General features: G+C 34.7%; 1 protein-coding gene and 1 long non-coding RNA gene across 2 annotated transcripts; both read right to left on the bottom strand.

The window, feature by feature from the left end:
* On the bottom strand, window positions 1–5,173 carry LOC116291839 (uncharacterized). The gene is made up of 2 exons (XM_031699052.2): window positions 3,932–5,173; window positions 1–2,883 (listed from the first exon to the last, which is right to left on the bottom strand). Exon 2 carries the CDS (start codon window positions 2,839–2,841, stop codon window positions 2,134–2,136), a length of 708 nt encoding a protein of 235 aa, XP_031554912.1. The 5' UTR covers window positions 2,842–2,883; window positions 3,932–5,173; the 3' UTR covers window positions 1–2,133.
* Window positions 5,174–9,087: 3,914 nt separating this feature from the next.
* Window positions 9,088–20,332, bottom strand: LOC148908436 (uncharacterized). The gene is made up of 3 exons (XR_016120815.1): window positions 20,265–20,332; window positions 20,085–20,155; window positions 9,088–9,279 (listed from the first exon to the last, which is right to left on the bottom strand). It is a non-coding gene; the product is annotated as an uncharacterized LOC148908436 (long non-coding RNA).
* Window positions 20,333–22,166: the final 1,834 nt, after the last annotated feature.

Raw genomic sequence — 22,166 nt, 5'->3', positions numbered from 1 at the left:
TTTAGTGTTCGATTTTGTTTATTTTATTGATCACCAAACCCTCGAAACATGATAATACAATAAGTGTACTTTTTATTGGAATTTAAAACCTACTACAAATCGTTAAAATGCTTGTTATTATATATTTTACTCTCCTGATGTCGCGTCATCATTACTTTTGGCTTAACCTTGTTATCTATCTATACTATTAATGTTATTAATATGGTAAGAAAGCTACTCGAGCTTTTAATATGCACTATTAATTATATAGGATAAATATAAGCTAATACAATACTCTATTGACACTCCTCATTGGGTTTATTCATTAACTATTATAATACAAGATATAAAGATTAAACTATAAAACATCTCCTATACCTAATCCCAAGAACGTTGTCCCATAAAAGTTAACTAGAAATTAAAAACTAATAAGGAATTAATCAGATTCTTTTTTCAATTTTGATTTTAAAGTTCCCATAACTGTTTTGGTATTAATACCCAAAAGGTAATATCAAAAATGTCAGTTTGTACCTACAAAACAGTGGAATAAGTACACATTAGTTTTGTTCAAAACAATGTAACGACTTTATTTATTTCACACAACTTTTAGGAATAGTCTTGCGTCGTCAAGGGTTTGTCTTCCTTTCCAAACTATATCCGAGCTCGAATCCAAGAATTCGCACCCTTCCACGCTAGCCCCACTCTAAATAGGCATCGGAAATCCCTCGGGATCCTAACAATAATAACGCCCACGCACGCTTATCTTACACAATATTACTTCTTATTTATTATTTTGTTATTTTTATATGCACAACGTTCTCAGTGGAATTAGTTGTAGACATGAAATACTTATTTATCTAATAAAATGAAAAAAACTAAAATGCTGATATTATACCAATACCAAGTAATCTATTAAAGTATTAATCAGCTGTAATACCAAGAGACAATAATCTAATAACTAAAATACTGATACCAATATCAATACCAAGTAATCTATTAGTATAGGAAATCGCACGATCTCGAGTACAATTTGGAAATTAATAGACACGAGTAATGTTTTGAAAGTTCTTGTAATTGCACGAGCCTTTAGGCGAGTACAATTAAAGAACTTTCAAAACATTACGAGTGTCTATTAATTCCAAATTGTACGAGAAGATCGTGCGATTTTATATTTATAGTTCACTCAACAAAATTTCAGTAAAAATGCGATGCGACGCCGTTCATCTTTGTCTATTTGGCGGCCGATTTCCAGTCCATTGTGCAACTGAAATACATAAAAAAGATTAGTTCTTACGGCTTTAAACTTTTATTTATGCTTTTTAAGTACGAAATGATAGAAAATCATTGTTTTGACATTGTTTTGGCCTTGTTGCCATAGCGACATAATTCGGTACTCCTACGGAGTACAATTAACGCTATAATTGTACTCCTCTCGACCAATCAGAGTCGAGTAATTTTGTTGAGTGTACTATAAAAGTATTAATTAGCTGTAATACCAAGAGACAATAATCTAATAATTAAAATACTGATACCAATATCAATACCAAATGATCTATTAAGGTATTAATCAGCTGAAATACCAAGAGACAATAATCTAATAACTAAAATACTGATACCAATATCAATACCAAATGATCTATTAAGGTATTAATCAGCTGAAATACCAAGAGACAATAATCTAATAACTAAAATACTGATACCAATATCAATACCAAATGATCTATTAAAGTATTAATCAGCTGTAATACCAAGGGACAATAATCTAATAACTAAAATACTGATACCAATATCAATACCAAATGATCTATTAAAGTATTAATCAGCTGAAATACCAAGAGACAATAATCTTATAACTAAAATACTGATACTAATATCAATACCAAATGATCTATTGAAGTATTAATCAGCTGAAATACCAAGAGATCTAGACAATAATGTAATGTAGCCGAGTTAAAATTAGGCAATTTCAAAAGATTTTTCCTTAACATGTATTTAAAGCCAGTCAGCTTTAGGCTACTAATCAGTCCATTTGCTGGGGATACGATAACAAAACATTCTTTGTCTCAGTTAAATTAAGGAATAATAATAAAGCTTAATAACAAATCTCATGCACTTGGTCATGTTTTCTACCGAATATGTGTCCCTTACCGTAGATCAGTCGCTAGCCGATAGCTCATCCATATCCTTTCGAAGTTCCTCTAATATATCATTATCTAGTCCTGATGTGATTACTCCGACCCCGTCATTGAAGATTTCGTCCCACACCATCTCATCTTGAACCTCCCTACGTTTTCTTTCGTCTGAGCGAGCCTTATCCAAACATTCATCCTCTTCTCCTTCCTCAAACCTAAAAAACTCATCCATGCCTAGGAATGTTTCCCATTTTACATCCCTTCCAAGCAATCGAAGTTTCACCGCATGTTCTCCATACTCATACAGCTCCTTTAGCTCTTCAATATTTGCGCGTGCTTCATCCCGGTTGTTTCCTCTATGTACATGTGTGTTATAAAAGTTTGCAAATGTAATGGTCATTTTTATTTTATCTTCCATATCTCCTTTATATTTCAGTATTTTTCTAGCACACTTGTAACAGGGTGAGTAGTTCATGTAAACCTTAATAATAATTTCCCTGGCCTCTAATGCTTTTCCAAGCCATCGAAGGTATTTAATGAGCTTTACTTCTGCATGATCATTCTCATCATTCCTGTAGATCTGATGAGATACCCATGTTTTGCCATCTTTATCAGTACAGATGATCTTGCATGCAGCTATTGTATCATGAGGCCATCCTGACTTTTTATACATTTTCTTTACGAGAAACTTCTCAACAATATCATCCACATCTATCAGATCTTGCGCCATTTTAAACGAGATTCTTGGCTAGTTTGGAGTTGTAGTGAATATCTGTTGAGTAGAAAATATCGAATAATTTATTGTTGGTCAGAAAGGTTTTACCAAATCATGAGTATGGAAGATCCTGAGAAATGTATATTAACTAAATAGTACTAAATCTATTCAACGTGCTTGACAATTCACAGTTTAACTATGTTTCGAGACCTGATGAGGAGAAGTTACACTCTATGACCAAAAAAGCAAAATACTTTTAGAAAATAGCTTAACATAAAGCAAAGTCCGTATATCTTTTAATGATCATATCAAAAATTTTATCTAATTTTTTAGTCTAAAGAAAAAATCTAAATCTAACTATAAACTTTCATTGGCTGAGTTTCTTCGCGTCAACGATTTTTGAATGTTAAGCAGGATCAAACTCCGTGTATGATAGCAGTGAGGAACAGAAATATAGGTAAAAGGCAAAAGATGAATTTATATAGCGCCATTTCCAAGAACTCAATGGCGCTTTACAAGACTGAAGAGTGGAGGACTTTACGGGCTGCATATTAAGCCACTATTAGCAGCCGTGCAGCTTACAATCATCAGTGATTTGTTAGTATGTTAGTATTATGCCTCCATATAGGGAAAGGAATAATTCGAATAATTGAACAGGTTCTTCCACGTCCCCCATTTTACTGTTAGGAAGTGTTGGGCCGGGAGACAGGGCCTACGGTTTTAAGTCCTTATCCGAGAAGACTTGAAGGTCGACTAACCGTTTGAAGATATTATTACGAAGGCAGCGCCTTCTCCTCAGTTATTTTAAGACCCCGAGTGTTGGTCCGGCCGACCTCCCGCACGACTTCCCCCACAACAGACCGACGCTCTTACCAAATGAGCTACATAGTGGCGGTTAAAAACAACAAACTTTCAAGTTTTTTGAAAAAAAAAAGTTATCAATAGTGCTTTCGAAACCGTCAACGAAATACTCGTTTTCAAACTCCTGATAGCTAAATTAAATACTATAACGACTTTGACCAAATATTTTCTTTCTGGTTTGCTAGACACGTAGAGATTATAGATAAGTGACAAGAGAAAAAAAATAGGCGTATTCTCTTCTTACCTCTCGCTTGCGGTCTTGCCGAAAAGCTTTCTTGATAAGAATGAAATAAGTTATTCAGATGATTCGGTATTTATTGACTCTGAGCAACAATGAATCATTTTCTAACGGGCGCAATCGATCGATCAAAATAGGAAAGCTAGCGTCCCTAGTTTGAACAAAGAACGTTAGCAGCTGCTCCTCCGACGCCTTAGTCAGTGACGCTGAACTTCTTGTAAACACTTTAAGCCCAATCGATCGATCAAAATAGGAAAGCTAGCGTCCCTAGTTTGAACAAAGACCGTTAGCAACGGTTGCTCCGACGCCACAGTCAGAGACGCTGAACTTCTTGTAAACACTTTAAGCCCAATTGATCAATCAAAATAGGAAAGCTAGCTTCCCTAGTTTGAACAAAGAACGTTAGCAGCTGCTCCTCCGACGCCTTAGTCAGTGACGCTGAACTTCTTGTAAACACTTTAAGCCCAATCGATCGATCAAAATAGGAAAGCTAGCGTCCCTAGTTTGAACAAAGACCGTTAGCAACGGTTGCTCCGACGCCACAGTCAGAGACGCTGAACTTCTTGTAAACACTTTAAGCCCAATCGATCGATCAAAATAGGAAAGCTAGCTTCCCTAGTTTGAACAAAGAACGTTAGCAGCTGCTCCTCCGACGCCTTAGTCAGTGACGCTGAACTTCTTGTAAACACTTTAAGCCCAATCGATCGATCAAAATAGGAAAGCTAGCGTCCCTAGTTTGAACAAAGAACGTTAGCAACGGTTGCTCCGACGCCACAGTTAGAGACGCTGAACTTCTTGTAAACACTTTAAGCCCAATCGATCGATCAAAATAGGAAAGCTAGCTTCCCTAGTTTGAACAAAGAACGTTAGCAGCTGCTGCTCCGACGCTACAGTCAAGGACGCTGAATTTCTTGTAAACACTTTTAAGGTACGTTTGCATGGTAATCTTAAAAAAGGCGTCCTTATATCCTTATATACGTGTTTTTCGATATAAGTTTGGTGTTGACATCTTTCTTTATCGAATATTCTTCCGGGTAGTTTTAAAACGACCGATCAAATTAGGAAAGCTAATGTTCCTAGTTTGAACAAAGACCGTTAGCAACGGTTGCTCCGACGCCACAGTCAGAGACGCTGAATTTCTTGTAAACACTTTAAGGCACGTTTGGTAATCTTAAAAAGGCGTCCAATTTTTTTCTTCTTTTTTTTTTGAAACAGCTGCTCGGTTTAAGGAGTTTTTGTTTGTAAAAGTTTGAAGTTTTTCAGTGATTATGGTTGTGGCATATCAATGTTGGGAAATCCTTTTTAAAAAATAAAGAAGACTAATCTTTTGCTAAATTCATGCAACATGGCGGCTGTGAATACCATCAATGAAGATGTTTTGGGGGTTGAATTGAACTAATTTGGCGGGCAGGAAAAAGAGACTTGTAATTCCACGTTGAGCTGTAAAATAATTTATTGATATTGTTTGATATTTCGATCCTTCGAGACTCTTAATTTATTCCAAAACTTTAAAATTACCGTATAGTAAGCATAAGGCTTGGCACTTACTTTATAGTGCCACAGTTTGAAGTTCTTCCTGATATTTCAGCTGTTGTTTCGCTGTTAAAATTTTTATCCTACGAATCAATCATTCTCTAAAGTTTTTTCTCATTTATGCCACAGTTTTTAGTCCATGCTTTTTCCTTGAAAATGACCAAAAATGACCATTTTTTCATCCAGTCTTGTTTTCTTCTTTGTTTTGCACTTATTTTAAGTTGTCTTCTTCATCCTTTCTTGCCCCTAAACCTTCCTTTCCCCTCATTTCACTCTTTTCTACATAAACAACAAAAATCACTGAGCTTCAGTGTTCGATTTTGTTTATTTTATTGATCACCAAACCCTCGAAACATGATGTTACAATAATTGTACTTTTTATTGGAATTTAAAACCTACTACAAATCGTTAAAATGCTTGTTATTATATATTTTACTCTCCTGGTGTCGCGTCATCATTACTTTTGGCTTAACCTTGTTATCTATCGATACTATCAATGTTATTAATATGGTAAGAAAGCTACTCGAGCTTTTAATATGCACTATTAATTATATAGGATAAATAGAGTACTTATTCCAACAGTGGAATAAGTACACATTAGTTTTGTTCAAAACAATGTAACGACTTTATTTATTTCACACAACGTTTAGGAATAGTCTTGCGTCGTCAAGGGTTTGTCTTCCTTTCCAAACTACTTTTGAGCTCGAATCCAAGAATTCGCACCCATCCACGCTAGCCCCACTCTAAATAGGCATCGGAAATCCCAATAATAAAAACACCCACGCACGCTCATCTTACACAATTCTACTTCTTATTTATCATTTTGTTATTTCTATATGTACAACGTTCTCTCAACGTTAGACATGAAATACTTATTTATCTAATAAAATGAAAACAACTAAAATACCGACTGATATTATACCAATATCAATACCAAGTTATCTATTATCAAGTATTAATCAGCTGTAATACCAAGAGATAATAATCTAATAACTAAAATACTGATACCAATATCAATACCAAGTAATCTATTAAAGTATTAATCAGCTGTAATACCAAGAGACAATAATCTGATAACTAAAATACTGATACCAATATCAATACCAAGTAACCTATCAAAGTATTAATCAGCTGTAATACCAAGAGGCAATAATCTAATAACTAAAATACTGATACCAATATCAATACCAAGTAATCTCTTAAAGTATTAATCAGCTGTAATACCAAGAGACAATAATCTAATAACTAAAATACTCGGATACCAATATCAATACCAAGTAATCTATTAAAGTATTATTCAGCTGTAATACCAAGAGGCAATAATCTAATAACTAAAATACTTATACCAATATCAATACCAAGTAATCTATTAAAGTATTAATCAGCTGTAATACCAAGAGACAATAATCTAATAACTAAAATACTGATACCAATATCAATATCAAGTAATCTATTAAAGTATTAACCAGCTGTAATATATCAAGAGACAATAATCTAATAACTAAAATACTGATACCAATATCAATACTAAGTAATCTATTAAAGTATTAACCAGCTGTAATATATCAAGAGACAATAATCTAATAACTAAAATACTGATACCAATATCAATACTAAGTAATCTATTAAGGTATTAATCAGCTGTAATACCAAGAGACAATAATCTAATAACTAAAATACTGATACCAATATCAATATCAAGTAATCTATTAAAGTATTAACCAGCTGTAATATATCAAGAGACAATAATCTAATAACTAAAATACTCGGATACCAATATCAATACCAAGTAATCTATTAAAGTATTAACCAGCTGTAATACCAAGAGGCAATAATCTAATAACTAAAATACTCGGATACCAATATCAATACTAAGTAATCTATTAAGGTATTAATCAGCTGTAATACCAAGAGACAATAATCTAATAACTAAAATACTGATACCAATATCAATATCAAGTAATCTATTAAAGTATTAACCAGCTGTAATATATCAAGAGACAATAATCTAATAACTAAAATACTCGGATACCAATATCAATACCAAGTAATCTATTAAAGTATTAATCAGCTGTAATACCAAGAGGCAATAATCTAATAACTAAAATACTCGGATACCAATATCAATACCAAGTAATCTATTAAAGTATTAATCAGCTGTAATACCAAGAGGCAATAATCTAATAACTAAAATACTGATACCAATATCAATACCAAGTAATCTATTAAAGTATTAACCAGCTGTAATACCAAGAGGCAATAATCTAATAACTAAAATACTCGGATACCAATATCAATACCAAGTAATCTATTAAAGTATTAATCAGCTGTAATACCAAGAGGCAATAATCTAATAACTAAAATACTGATACCAATATCAATACCAAGTAATCTATTAAAGTATTAATCAGCTGTAATACCAAGAGACAATAATCTAATAACTAAAATACTGATACCAATATCAATACCAAGTAATCTATTAAAGTATTAATCAGCTGTAATACCAAGAGGCAATAATCTAATAACTAAAATACTGATACCAATATCAATACCAAGTAATCTATTAAAGTATTAACCAGCTGTAATACCAAGAGGCAATAATCTAATAACTAAAATACTGATACCAATATCAATATCAAGTAATCTATTAAAGTATTAACCAGCTGTAATACCAAGAGGCAATAATCTAATAACTAAAATACTCGGATACCAATATCAATACCAAGTAATCTATTAAAGTATTAACCAGCTGTAATACCAAGAGACAATAATCTAATACTTATTACACATTTAATATGTAGGCGAGTTGAAAATAGACAATTTCAAAAGATTTTTCCTCAACTTATATTTAAAGCCAGTCAACTTTTGGCCATCATAAACTTACTTAAAATACGTACATAAACCTAATCAGTCCATTTGCTGGGGATACGATAACAAAACATTTGTTGTCTCAGTTAAATCATTGAATAATAATAAAGCTTAATAACAAATCTCATGCACTTAGTCATGTTTTCTACCGAATATGTGTCCCTTACCGTAGATCAGTAACCATAGCTCTTCCATTATAATTTCTTATATTTAAAGACTATCGATTCCTGATGTAATTTCTTCGACCCCGTCATTGAAGATTTCGTCCCAGACCATCTGATCTTGTATTTCCCTACGTTGTCTTTCGTTTGAGCATGCCTGATCCAAACAATCATCCTTTTCTTCTTCAGTAAGACTAAAAAACTTACTCATGCCTAGGAATCTTTCCCATTTTACATGCACTCCAAGCAATCGAAGGTTCACCCCAGGTTCTCTATACTTATACAGCTTCTTTAGCCCTTCAATGTTTTCGCGTGCTTTCTTCTTCCTGTTTCCTCCCGTGGTTCCATCCTGTTTTTTATAAGTATATTCATGTGTTTCATAGAAGTTGGCAAATGTAATGGTCATTTCACTCTCTCTCTTTTGCGATTTCATTTCTTTTATATATTTCAGTATTGCTTCAGAACATTCGTTACAGGGTGAGTAGTTAATGTAAACCTTAATTATAATTCTACTGGCGTCTAAAGTGTGTCCAAGCCATCGAAGGTATTCAATAAGATTTTCTTCAGCATGATTTTCGTCATCATTCCTGTAGATCTGATGAGATGCCCATGTTTTGCCATCTTTATCAGTACAGATGATCTTGCATGCAGCTATTATCTTACGAGGCCAATCCCCGCGTTTTGTTCATACATCGCAGTTACAAGGAAACTCTTACAAATATCATTCTTATTTATTAGGTCTTGCGCCATTTTAAACGAGATTCTTGGCTAGTTTGGAGTTGTAGTGAATATCTGTTGAGTAGAAAATATCGAATAATTTATACTTGCTCAGAAAGGTTTTACCAAATCATGATCATGGATAATTTTTTTATCTTATTTTATATACATATATATATATATATATATATATATATATATATATATATATATATATATATATATATATTAATGTAACAGTGGAGGGGCACAAACATCTTGGTGCAGTTCTTGGTTCCAGATCGTTTCTAAACGAGTACGTCACGGAAAAGATTGACAACTGGGTGAACGAGATCACCAAATTAGCAGAATTTGCTCTATCACAGCCACAGGCCTGTTACGTTGCCTACACGTTTGGCTTAAAACATCGCTGGACGTACTTTCTTCGCACACTTCCAGATATCTCAGACCTACTGAAACCTTTAGAAGCTGCCATCTCCGACGTGTTTATACCCGCCATGACACAAAAAGATTGTGATGAAGATGATCGCAAGATTTTATCGCTACCGACACGATATGGAGGTATCGGTATTACTAACCCGTGTATTGACGCAAAGTATGAATTCTCATCGTCAGTCAAAGTAAGTGCCCCACTTGTGGAGAAGATTATCTCCCAGTCTCACGAGTTGCCAGATGAAATTGAAGTGAAAACAGCAAAGCAGAAATGTCACACTGAGAAAGAAAAAGCATCCAAAGATGCGTTTGAAAGCCTGAAGGAAAGTCTACCAAAGATTACAGCCAGATCCTTGGACTTAGCCGCAGAGAAAGGAGCATCAACCTGGTTAACTGTAATTCCTCTTAAGGAAATGGGATTCGACTTGAACAAGAGAGAATTTAGAGACGCTTTCAGAGACATTCCATCAAAGTGTGTATGTGGTGAAGATTTCTCGGTCGATCACGCAATGATATGTAAACGTGGTGGATTCGTAATTCAACGTCACAACGAATTACGCAATCTGGAGGCTGAGCTTCTTAGCACAGTATGCAACGACGTAGAGATTGAGCCCTTGTTACAATCAATCTCAGATTTTTCTCATTTTTTTAATGCTTTCTGGTGCTCTCGTGCAGCACTTTGGGCCTCATCAAGAACGGCGGGGATTGTTTCGAGTAAGCTGTCCAGTTTTTTCTCTCTGGTGACCTGGGAGTTTCCTAGATGACTTCAGCTTTTTACTTGACTTTGACGTGACTATGACGAGTATCTGTCATGGCGACCGGTCACGTTTTGGGAGTGCTCCCACTCTTAGGATATTTTTTTATCGAGTTTACTGGTACTTGAAAACCAACGTACTGTCTATGTAAATACGGGAGAATGTTTTCTTGGACAGACCAGAAGCAGTGTATGGATCTCAGGAAGTATTTCAAGCAAATTTTTCACAACGAAGGGCCGAACAAGATATGCGAAGTCGAGGGCATCTTACTACAGTAACTGCTCGGCAACCTTCGACTCTGTGGCGATGTAAGCACAAACCCAGGGCCTCAGTCAACTAGAAGGATTTGTACGGAATGTGAACGGGTAGTAGCTCGAAATCATCGGGCAACTCGGTGCGATGGTTGCTCCTTGTGGACTCACATTAAATGTGGAGGAGTCCTTCCAAAGGAATATCGGTCTATGAAATCTACCGAGGACTTTTCGCGCACCTGTAAATCCTGCCTTGAGTTATTACACCAACTTCCTTTCGCCGACGCAAGCCTAAATTCTAGCAACAGTTCGATTCTGGGCTCTGAATCCGGGGCAGAAGACGCAAACTCAGTCTGGGACGAATTTGACGAAATAGCAAAAAAATACCGAAAGAATCTCAAGATCGGACACGTAAATGCAAACAGCATTGGCGGTTTCAAGTTCCATGAAGTAAAGACCTGGCTGCTCTCTGGCAAGCTTGATATCCTTGTGATTTCTGAGACCAAGATTGATGAGAGTTTTCCTGATAGTCAGCTTCAAATCGACGGTTATCGTTTGTGTCGAAACGATAGAAAGGCCGGCGGAGGAGGACTCATGATTTACGTGAGAAGTGATATCTACTTTGTGAGGGTCCAGCAACTCAGTGGTCTATCTCCGGAACGTTGGTCTCGGTTTAGAACCGAATCAATTGTACTCAAGATTAAACTGGGCAAAACTTGGCTTGTTGTCGTTGGCATTTATAGACCTCCTTCGTTTCCCAAAACACAATGGACGGAGGAGCTTACACTTCTCTTTGAAGCTGTTTCTGCACTAAGCGATACTGTATTTTACGCCGGGGATTTCAATGCGGACCTCTTAGATCCCGACAAACCCCCTCGAGAAGGACGTTGTCTTCTGGATCTAATGGATATTTTTGATCTTGACTGTCTAATCACAAAGGCAACTCGTAAGACACACACATCCGAAACGCTGCTAGATTTGATCTTGACAAATTCCAAGAAAAAGGCTCTGACATCAGATGTAGTTGATACGCAAATAAGCGATCATTCTTTAGTATACACCATTTTACGGGCAACGGCTCCAAGATCGCGCTCTCGAAAAATATGTTTTCGAAGTCTCAAGAACTTTAATCAAGAAAAATTTATGCAAGATTTGCAAACGGTACCATTTTCTATAGTAGATGTTTTTGACGATGCGGATGATAAACTTTACGCCTTTGAACAACTTTACACTGGTATTTTAGATGAGCACGCACCTCTTAAACAAACAGTTATCAGGGGAAACCAGGTTCCTTACATGACAGAGCAGTGGCGCAAGGCTATAAGGCATAGAAACAAGCTCTGGAAAAAGTTCAGCAAGGACCGCACAGACGCGAATTACGATCAATACAAAATTCAGCGAAATAAATGCACATCGTTAAGACGGAAGGCTATTAAAGAACATTTTGCGAAAAAATCTACGGAACCGGAAAACCCAAGGGAGTTCTGGAATACGTATCGGCCTTTCCTATGCACTAAAGCGAAACAAGCAAATAACATAATCCTAGAGGAGAACAACAAAGTCATAAGTGAAAAGCGTGAAATTGCTGAACTTTTAAATGAACATTTTATTAAGATCACAGAGAGCGTGGGGGCGGTGACTGAAGAGGAGTACGGAAAGAATTTCGTCAACCATCCAAGCATTATAGCGATCCAACAACATAATAGCAACACGAGTTTTGAATTCCAGCGCACAAATCAAGTGCAAGTCGAGAAGCTGCTATTAGAGATCAATTGTCGTAAATCGTGTGGCTATGACATGATGACACCTAGACTTGTAAAGGATTCGGCGGCTGTGATAGCTAAACCTATTGCAAGCATTTTGAATTCGTCGATTGACCAAGGTGTTTATCCGAGTGGTTGGAAGAAAGGACAGGTGACACCATTGTATAAAAAGGACGACGAGTTTATGAAGGTCAACTACAGACCCGTCACAGTCCTTGTCGTGCTCAATAATGTGTATGAAAGGCTGTTGGCGGTACAGATGCAGGACTTTTATCGCGCGATCTTGTCTGACCTAATAAGCTCTTATAGAAAGCTATATAGCTGCGAAACAGCTTTGTTACGCTTGACAGAAGATTGGAGGGCAATGCGCGATAAGGGGGAGCTAGTTGCGGTGATGTCGATGGACCTATCTAAAGCGTTTGACGTTATCAAGCATGATTTATTGTTGACTAAACTAAAAGCGTATGGTGTTGGTGAGAGAAGTTGTGCGCTTCTGAAAGACTATCTCACTGGGAGACAGCAGAGGGTGAAGATAGGAGACACTTTTTCTAGCTGAGAGGGCGTTGGCCGTGGAGTTCCTCAGGGTAGCGTCTTAGGACCAATGCTATTCAACATATTCATAAACGATTTGTTTTTCCACGTCACAGAAGCCAAGTTAAATGCATATGCGGACGATCATCAAGTATACTGTTCAGGCACTGATCCAGCAGAACTTGAACACTGTTTATGTAGTGAAGTAGCTAAAGCAAATACATGGTATAAGGTGAACGCAATGAAAGTTAACGAAACCAAGCACCAAGCGCTGATTTTGGGAAAAACTGACCACAAATTCTCATTCCCTGTGAAAGATTCTCTGGACATTTTTGGAATGAATATAGACAATAAGCTCTCCTTTGACAATCACATCTCCGCCATTTGCAAAAAGATCAACAATCAGTTTAATGTTATGTTAAGATTTAGAAAACTTATCTCAAGGGACACTCTAATAAAGCTGTATAAGGCTTTCATTTTGCCGCATTTTCATTACTGCTCGTCGGTGTGGCATTTTTGCGGTGCGCGCAATGCCAGCAAAATGGAAGCTTTAAACAAGCGAATATTAAGGTTCCTTTTACAAGATTATGATTCTTCATATGATTTATTACTTGAGAAGGTCAACCTAAAATCTCTACAAGTTAGACGCCTTCAGAATTTCTTAATCATATTGTACAAAAGTCTATTTTTTTCTCACTACCCAGAATATCTAAACAGTATGTTTACTTTCCGGTCTACTTCCTATAATTTACGCGGTAACTACATTCTATCTCTCCCTAAACCTAAAACAACTACATATGGCCTTCACTCTTTTTCTTATTTAGCTGCTACTTTATGGAATGCACTGCCGGATACTTTTAGAACCTCAAACTTTTTGGACTTCCGTCGTAATATACTAAAGTATGACTCTTTCGAGTAACTACTCATCAACATTGAAATTGAACTGATTCTGCAAAATAGTGTATATAGTGTACATATATAAATATTAATTACCATTATATAATAGTTTTATAATCATTATTCAATAGCCCTTTTCTTTTCTTTTTTTTTTTTTTTTTTTTTCCCTTTTTTTTCTCTCGAAGATATTAGCTTTGTAAGCTACTCTGAAATTCGAGGTTAAATAAAGTTTATGTATGTATGTATGTAAACTAAGCAAAGGAGCAAACAAAGCTGCAGACGCAAGACTTGACATCCATGCACGAGGTTTCTGGGAGAAGCAACGTTCTGCCTTTTTTGACGTAAGGGTTTGTCACCCAAATGCAGATACGTACAAAGATCTAGATCTACCCAAAATCTACAAGCTACATGAAAATGACAAGAAGCGGAAATACACCGAAAGAGTAAACGAAATCGAACATGGAACATTTACTCCCCTTGTCTTTTGTACAACAGGAGGTATGAGTAAAGAATGCAAAACATATCACAGCAGGCTTGCTGAACTGATAGCCCGAAAGAAAGGTGAAGAGTACCACAAAACAATGGCATGGATTAGGGCCAAGACTTGTTTCTCTCTGTTAAGATCTGCACTTGTATGTCTACGAGGCTCAAGGACTATAAAAAGAACTTATAATGATATAAACAACATAGACTTAGACATTCAGGTTGCTGAAAGCGCCATTTTATAAATTTAGATTTTTAGCTTATTAACGTAGATTTTTAGATAAAGATACATAGTTATATATTTAATATATATTTCAATTTTCCTTATTAGTCAGTTTTTCATCTTATAATTCCTTCTTCTTTGTAAGTATTATATATTAACATATTCATATTTAAATAATGGACAAATTCTATTCGTTTTTTACAATCTTGAAAAAATGTATAAATATTTAAAAATTATTAATTATTGATTAGAGATTATTGTTATTATTAATTATTGATTAAAGACTATATATATATTATATATATATATAAACTAAATTATACGAGTCTTGCTATTCAACGTGCTTGACTGTTCACGTCGGTTATACTGAGCTGACTCTGAAGTGCATCAAAAGCTATAACGATCTATGAATAGTTACGTCGAGAGCTAGTTCAAGGTCAGTTGGGTTACTATCACAATTAATCGATACTAAGCTATTCTGCATTAGACTTGAACACCTATCAATAACGTAATACATTTTTGGAGATTGCTAGCTACAATCTTTCAAGAATTTTTATTTATTATTATTATTTTAAGTAAGACAGATTTTGAAAATGTACTTATAATGAAAATTAACGCTAAAATCCGACGAGTCAAAAGCCAACTTTATTGACAATAATTTTTGTGATCCAGACGAACATGTTTTTACTGGAATAGACAAAATGACGGACAAATGTAAATATTATGTGGAAGAAGGTTTCATGCAATGAGCTCACTAAGACTAATATTGATTTTTCATTTGTACATTTTAATATTAGGAGTTTACGTAAACACTTTCAGGATCTTGATTGTTATCTTAATTCTCTGGAATTTGCACTTTGAAGTAATCGCACTAAGCGAGACTTGGTTAAAAGAAAGTGATGATATCGATCTTAGCCTATTCTCACTTTCAAAATATCATTCGCCAGTATTTCTAAATAGACCGAAAGAAGATGGAGGCGGTGGTGTTACCTTATACCTTAAGTACTGACTATAGTTTTAAAACATGTGAAAATATCACTTACAATAGTGATGAATTTAATTTCTTTTTGTAGGAATAGAAAAGAAGAACACAAAGACCCTAATCGGTGTAACCTATAAGCCCCCAAAAACTAGTATAGAGAGAGTCATTCCAATTGTTTTTCAAATCTACTAGACAAGATAAAAAACAATAATAAGAACTGTTTTATAGCTGCCATTTCAATATCGCCCTCCTAAAAGTTGACAACAACGAAATGACGTCATCTTTCTTCAACAATCTTTTATCTTATTCTTATCTTATCTTTTATCTTATTGATAATATCTATCTGAATACATTTGATCAAGTTGAGAATATTCATCCTGGGATTCTTTACACAGATATTTCTGACCATCTCCCTGTTTTTATCTTAAAGTATGGAACAAATTTCAAAAAGCTTTATAAGAGAATCAACAAACGTGTTTTTTCAATTCAAGGAGAAGAAAATTTTGCTTATGATATGTCCCGTGTAGACTGGTCAGTGATATATGAATCTAACGATCCTAACAAACAGTACAATTATCTTATCAATAAGCTATATGACAAGCATTTCCCCGGGTTAAGAATGTGCGAGTTAGTTCAAGTAGTATGAAAAATCTCTGGATTATCCTAGGGATATTACGCTCCATTAGGAGAAAGAATAAACTGTATCGAGTAAAACTGAAATATCCATCTACAAAAAACGTTACAAAATTTTGTAAGTACCGCAACAAGTTGAACCATTTGATTAGAACCGCGAAAAATGAATATTACAAATCAATGCTAGATAAGGCGCAAGGCAATGTCAGAGGTACATGGAAAGTCATTCATGAAATATTAAATAAGAAAAAAAGAGTGGATATAGGTAGGTATAAAGAGTGGATGAAGGTATATTGTTCTAACGAATTAAACTTACAAGTAATATCGCATTTTAAAGTACTAGATGAGCTTTGCAGCCTTGACTGTTCCAAAGCTGTAGGCCATGATTCTTTATCCACATATACTTTGTAAAGAAGGTGGCAGAGGTTATATGTCAGCCAGCCACTATCTTTCATATTTAATTCTTCCATTAATGCTAGTACATTTCCAGACGAAATGAAAATTGCAAAAGTTGTTGCTGTCTTCAAACATGGTGATCGTGATCAAGTATCTAATTACAGACCCATATCATTATTGTCCTCTTTCTCGAAAATATTCGAAAAAATCATTTGTGAAAATTTAACTGAACACCTAGAACGCAACCACCTGCTTTATGATTATCAATTCGGGTTTAGGAAGAAAAAACACAATGATGGCAATTCTTGATTTCGTCTCTAGAATAAATGATTCGATTGATAACGGCAAAATTTCCTTGGGGGTATTCCTTGACTTATCAAAGGCTTTCGACACTGTTTGCCATGATATTCTACTTGATAAACTTTCTTATTATGGTATCTCGGAAAGTATGCTAAAATGGTTTCAAAGTTATCTCAAGGATCGAAAGCAGTATGTTTGTATTGAAGTATTGTTTGTATTGTATTGTTTGTATTGTTTGTATTGTTTGTATTGTATTGAATATCGTATGGGGTGCCGCAAGGATCAATACCTGGACCTATATTATTTCTCATTTATGTTAATGATGCTCAATTTGTAACAAAGGCTTTTCACTTGCTATTATATGCTGATGACATGACTCTTGTGTACCATTATGCATCAGCTAAAAATGCTGTCCAATTCTTGAACAAGGAACTTGCTTTACTTAATGATTGGTTTCAGGCTAATAAACTAGCGGTCAACATAACAAAAACAAAATATCTCATATTTGGCTCTCGCCAAAAATTTAAGAGTATTGTGACTGGCAATGTCCAGGACATATTACGTTTCAAAAATATGCAATCTATACCATGCAATAGCACAAAGTTTATAGGGTTGTTGTTAGACGAACACTTGTCGTGGGATTCACATATCACATATATCTCAAGGAAAATTGCTAAATCAATTGGAATCTTGTATAAATGTAGACACCATCTCAATCTAGATATCTTGAAAAGTTTATACTAAACTTTTATTTATTCATATTTATCATATGGCGCGTTAATATGGGGAAGTAATTATAAAACAAAAGTATTACCTATTCATATTTTACAAAAACGAGTCCTTGGTATAATTACTTTCTCAAACCCAAGAACTCCCAGTAGGCCACTCTTCCATAAACTGGGAATTTTAAACATCTTCGAGATAGTTAAGTTTCAGCTCTGTGAAATTGCATATAAACATGTAAATCAACAATTGCCCGACATTTTCAAATACTACTAATAAATAAAGAAGTTCAGTTTTCTCACAGCTACAATACTCGCTGTGCATCAAATAGACATCTTTCTCTGGCCCATGTAAAATTGAATTATGGTAAATTTGGCGTGAAATATGCAAGTGCGGTAATCTGGAACGATGTGCCTTTTGAAATAAAAGCAAGCTCATCTCATAAGATGTTTAAAACACGTTATGATTTTTTTAAATCTCAATAATACTACTTATTTTGCTTACTTGTTTATCATGGATTATTTGTAATCAATTTTCAATATTCTAAATTCTCAAACTATACTTATTCACATTTTTGTAATTCTCTTTTCCGCTACTTTCTGCCATATTTTTTCCTAATAATACTAGGGTGTAGGAAGCTTCTTCATTAACCCTTTGGGTTGTATTCCTACACTCTACCACCATAATAATTTACCCTTATGTTTTTTCATGTATTATTTTATATTGCTGTAAGTGGAAATAAAGAAACCTTGAAACCTTGAAGTGGAAGATAAGCGAAAGCTCTGTTAAGCATGGTTTTGAGTAATCCAGTCTTGTAGCGTAGGATGAATTAATTATTATTTTAAGTAATTATTCATTTTTTGCTTCTTCTCCAAAGCTGAATCCGTCGGTTTGGTAAAATTGCAAATTAAAAATACATATATTTCTTTCTTTAGTGTTGAAGATCGACAAATTTTATCATTTCAAAAAGTATTCATACAGCACTTTGATGTTCGCTTGACTTCTTACCTTGGTTATTGGGGAACGAAAAATAAAGCCACAATAACCATGGTTCGTTTGAGTTCTTACCTTGGTTATTGGGGAACGAAAAATGAAGCCATAATAATCAATGTTCGCTTGACTTCTTACCTTGGTTATTGGGGAACGAAAAATAAAGCCACAATAACCAATGTTCGCTTGACTTCTTACCTTGGTTATTGGGGAACGAAAAATACAATAACCAAGGTTCGTTTGAGTTCTTACCTTGGTTATTGGGGAACGAAAAATGAAGTCATAATAATCAATGTTCGCTTGACTTCTTACCTTGGTTATTGGGGAACGAAAAATAAAGCCACAATAACCAATGTTCGCTTGATTTCTTACCTTGGTTATTGGGGAACGAAAAATAAAGCCATAATAACCATGGTTCGTTTGTCTTCTGACCTTGGTTATTGGGCAACGAAAAATGAAGCTATAATAACCATGGTTCGTTTGTCTTCTTATCTTGGTTATTAGGGAACGAAAAATGAAGCTATAATAACCATGTTTCGTTTATCTTCTTACCTTGGTTATTGGGCAACGAAAAATGAAGCTATAATAACCATGGTTCGTTTCTCTTCTTACCTTGGTTATTGGGGAACGAAAAATAAAGCCACAATAACCAAGGTTCGCTTGACTTCTTACCTTGGTTATTAGGGAACGAAAAATAAAGCCACAATAACCAATATTCGCTTGATTTCCTCCCTTGGTTATTGGGGAACGAAAAATAAAGCCACAATAACCAATGTTCGCTTGATTTCCTCCCTTGGTTATTGGGGAACGAAAAATGAAGCCATAATAACCATGGTTCGTTTGTCTTCTGACCTTGGTTATTGGGGATCGAGAAATGAAGCCATAATAACCATGGTTCGTTTGTCTTCTTACCTTGGTTATTAGGGAACGAAAAATGAAGCTATAATAACCAAGGTTCGTTTATCTTCTTACCTTGGTTATTGGGCAACGAAAAATGAAGCTATAATAACCATGGTTCGTTTGTCTTCTTACCTTGGTTATTGGGGAACGAGAAATAAAGCCACAATAACCAAGGTTCGCTTGACTTCTTACCTTGGTTATTGGGGAACGAAAAATAAAGCCACAATAACCAATGTTCGCTTGATTTCTTACCTTGGTTATTGGGGAACGAAAAATGAAGCCATAATAACCATGGTTCGTTTGTCTTCTGACCTTGGTTATTGGGGATTGAGAAATGAAGCCATAATAACCATGGTTCGTTTGTCTTCTTACCTTGGTTATTAGGGAACGAAAAATGAAGCTATAATAACCAAGGTTCGTTTGTCTTCTTACCTTGGTTATTGGGGAACGAAAAATGAAGTCATAATAACCGAATGCGTTTCTCACACTAGCTTCATTCTCGGGGCGGATCTATGGTTATGGGCATAAAACACTCTATTTTGGAATATTACTTCTTATTACTTTCAAAAATTGAAGCAAAACTCAAAGGAAAGCAGATCCACATAAGATTATTAAACATACCTTAAAGTGTCTACAAGAAGTTCTGCGTCTTTGACTGTGTCGAGCAGCCTGAATAGCTTCTTTTGGTCGAACTGGGGACGCAAAGACGTAAAAGAAAATTAAATCTGTTCATCGCTGACTTTCAGTAATTAAAGCAAAAAATCAAAAAGGAAAACAAAACCATAACATTATTAAACGTACCTTAAAGTGTCTGTAGAATTTCTCAGCAGCGTCTCTGACTGTGGCGATCAGCTACTACTAGTAACTTCCTTTGTCAAACAATGCACGTGATTGAAGTGAAAGTGTTTGCCTTATTAGGAACTTGCTACTGATCCACCGCTCATCCTGCTTTTCCAAGAAATTTAGTAGTAGAGGGTCAAAAGCCGTCGTCTCATCAATAAAGCTGTGTCACATGATCTAAAGGAAACGATCAATGCCTTTTTGACATAACATCTCTATCTTCCTTCCCTTCTTTTCTCTTCGCAGCTACATCTGAGACAAGACTGCAAATTCTCATGAGCTTTTCATGACGGTTATTCATCTATAACGCTGCGATCTTTAAACTGAAAAATGTTAAAATAATTGGTTTTATTTGAGGATTAGGTACTTCCTACAACATAAATTGCTTAATATTTGCCATTCACAATCTGGTGATACAGTTACATCTTTACTGTTGGTTTTCCCTTAAAAGTAGAAGTAAAACAGAACATCGGATTACCAAACGTACCTTAAGGTGTTTACAAAAAGTTCAGCTTCTTTGAATGGGAAGAGTAGCTGCTAATGTCTTTTGTTCGAACTGTGGACTCAAGCTATGCCCTACTGTAGGAGTGGAATTGCTATCGATTCCGTCAGCGCTGGTTCTGCTTTTTCTAGTAAATGAGGCCTCAGAGTCTCTTAAGGAGATGCTCAAAGATAGATTGTATAAATTCGTGTGGCAAGTCCTATTCTGTATTGACGTAAAGATTCATAATATTATATGGCTGACCTGAAGGCGATTGCAGTTTGTTCGTTTCCCTTTCCCTTTGGGTCCGCTAGGCTATGCGTTTTACTCAGAAATGGCTAACTCAGAAATGACGTATTTTGTATCCTTCGTAAAGCATTCATGTATTTTTAAATTAAGGTTGGAAAACGGGTAAAAATGGATCAAATCTCGTTTTTTCTCTGCTTTTCACTTTCTTTAAGTTGTCTTCTTCATCCTTTCTTCCCTCTTATCCTTCCTTTCCCCTCATTTCACTCTTTTGATTTCTACATAAATAACAAAAATCATTGAGCTTGAGTTTTCGATTTTATTTATTTTATTTTATCGCCAAACCCTCGAAAAATGATGTTACAATAATTGTACTTTTTATTGGAATTAAAAACCTACTACAAATCGTTAAAATGCTTGTTATTATATATATTTTACTCTCCTGGTGTCGCGTCATCATTACTTTTGGCTTAACCTTGTTATCTATCTATACTATTAATGTTATTAATATGGTAAGAAAGCTACTCGAGCTATTAATATGCACTATTAATTATATAAGATAAATATAAGCTAATACAATACTCTATTGACACTCCTCATTGGGTTTATTCATTAACTATTATAATAGAAGATATAAAGATTAAACTATAAAACATCTCTTATACCTAATCCCAAGAACGTTGTCCTATAAAAGTTAATTAGAAATTTAAAACTAATAAGGAATTAATCAGATTATTTTTTTTTTCAATTTTGATTTTAAAGTTCCCATGACTGTTTTGGTATTAATACCCAAAAGGTAATATCAAATATGTCAGTTTGTACCTACAAAACAGTGGAATAATTACCCACTAGTTTATCTTATATTAATACTACTTCTTATTTATTATTTTGTTATTTTTATATGTACAACGTTCTGGAATTAGGTGAACACATAAAATACATATTAATCTAATAAAATGCAAACGGCTAAAATACTGATATTATACTAATACCAAGTAATCTATTAAAGTATTATTCAGCTGAAACATCAATATACAATAATCTAATAACTAATTACACATTATGTAGTTAAAAATTAGACAATTTCAAAAGATTTTATCTTGATTTATATCCAAAGTTAACCCAATCTTACTTAA

The sequence above is a fragment of the Actinia tenebrosa genome, unplaced genomic scaffold (genome assembly GCF_029948245.1).
Source record: "Actinia tenebrosa isolate PJP-AT-01 unplaced genomic scaffold, QUT_ActTen_1.0 PGA_scaffold3__52_contigs__length_22856419, whole genome shotgun sequence".
Taxonomy (NCBI): Eukaryota; Metazoa; Cnidaria; class Anthozoa; order Actiniaria; family Actiniidae; genus Actinia; species Actinia tenebrosa.
The sequence above is the reverse complement of the archived record's forward strand: the minus strand, read 5'-3'. Positions and strand labels throughout refer to the sequence as shown.

Excerpts from the sequence above, each read along its gene's own strand:
- LOC116291839 (XM_031699052.2), bottom strand. The coding sequence starts at position 2,841 with ATGGCGCAAGATCTGATAGATGTGGATGATATTGTTGAGAAGTTTCTC.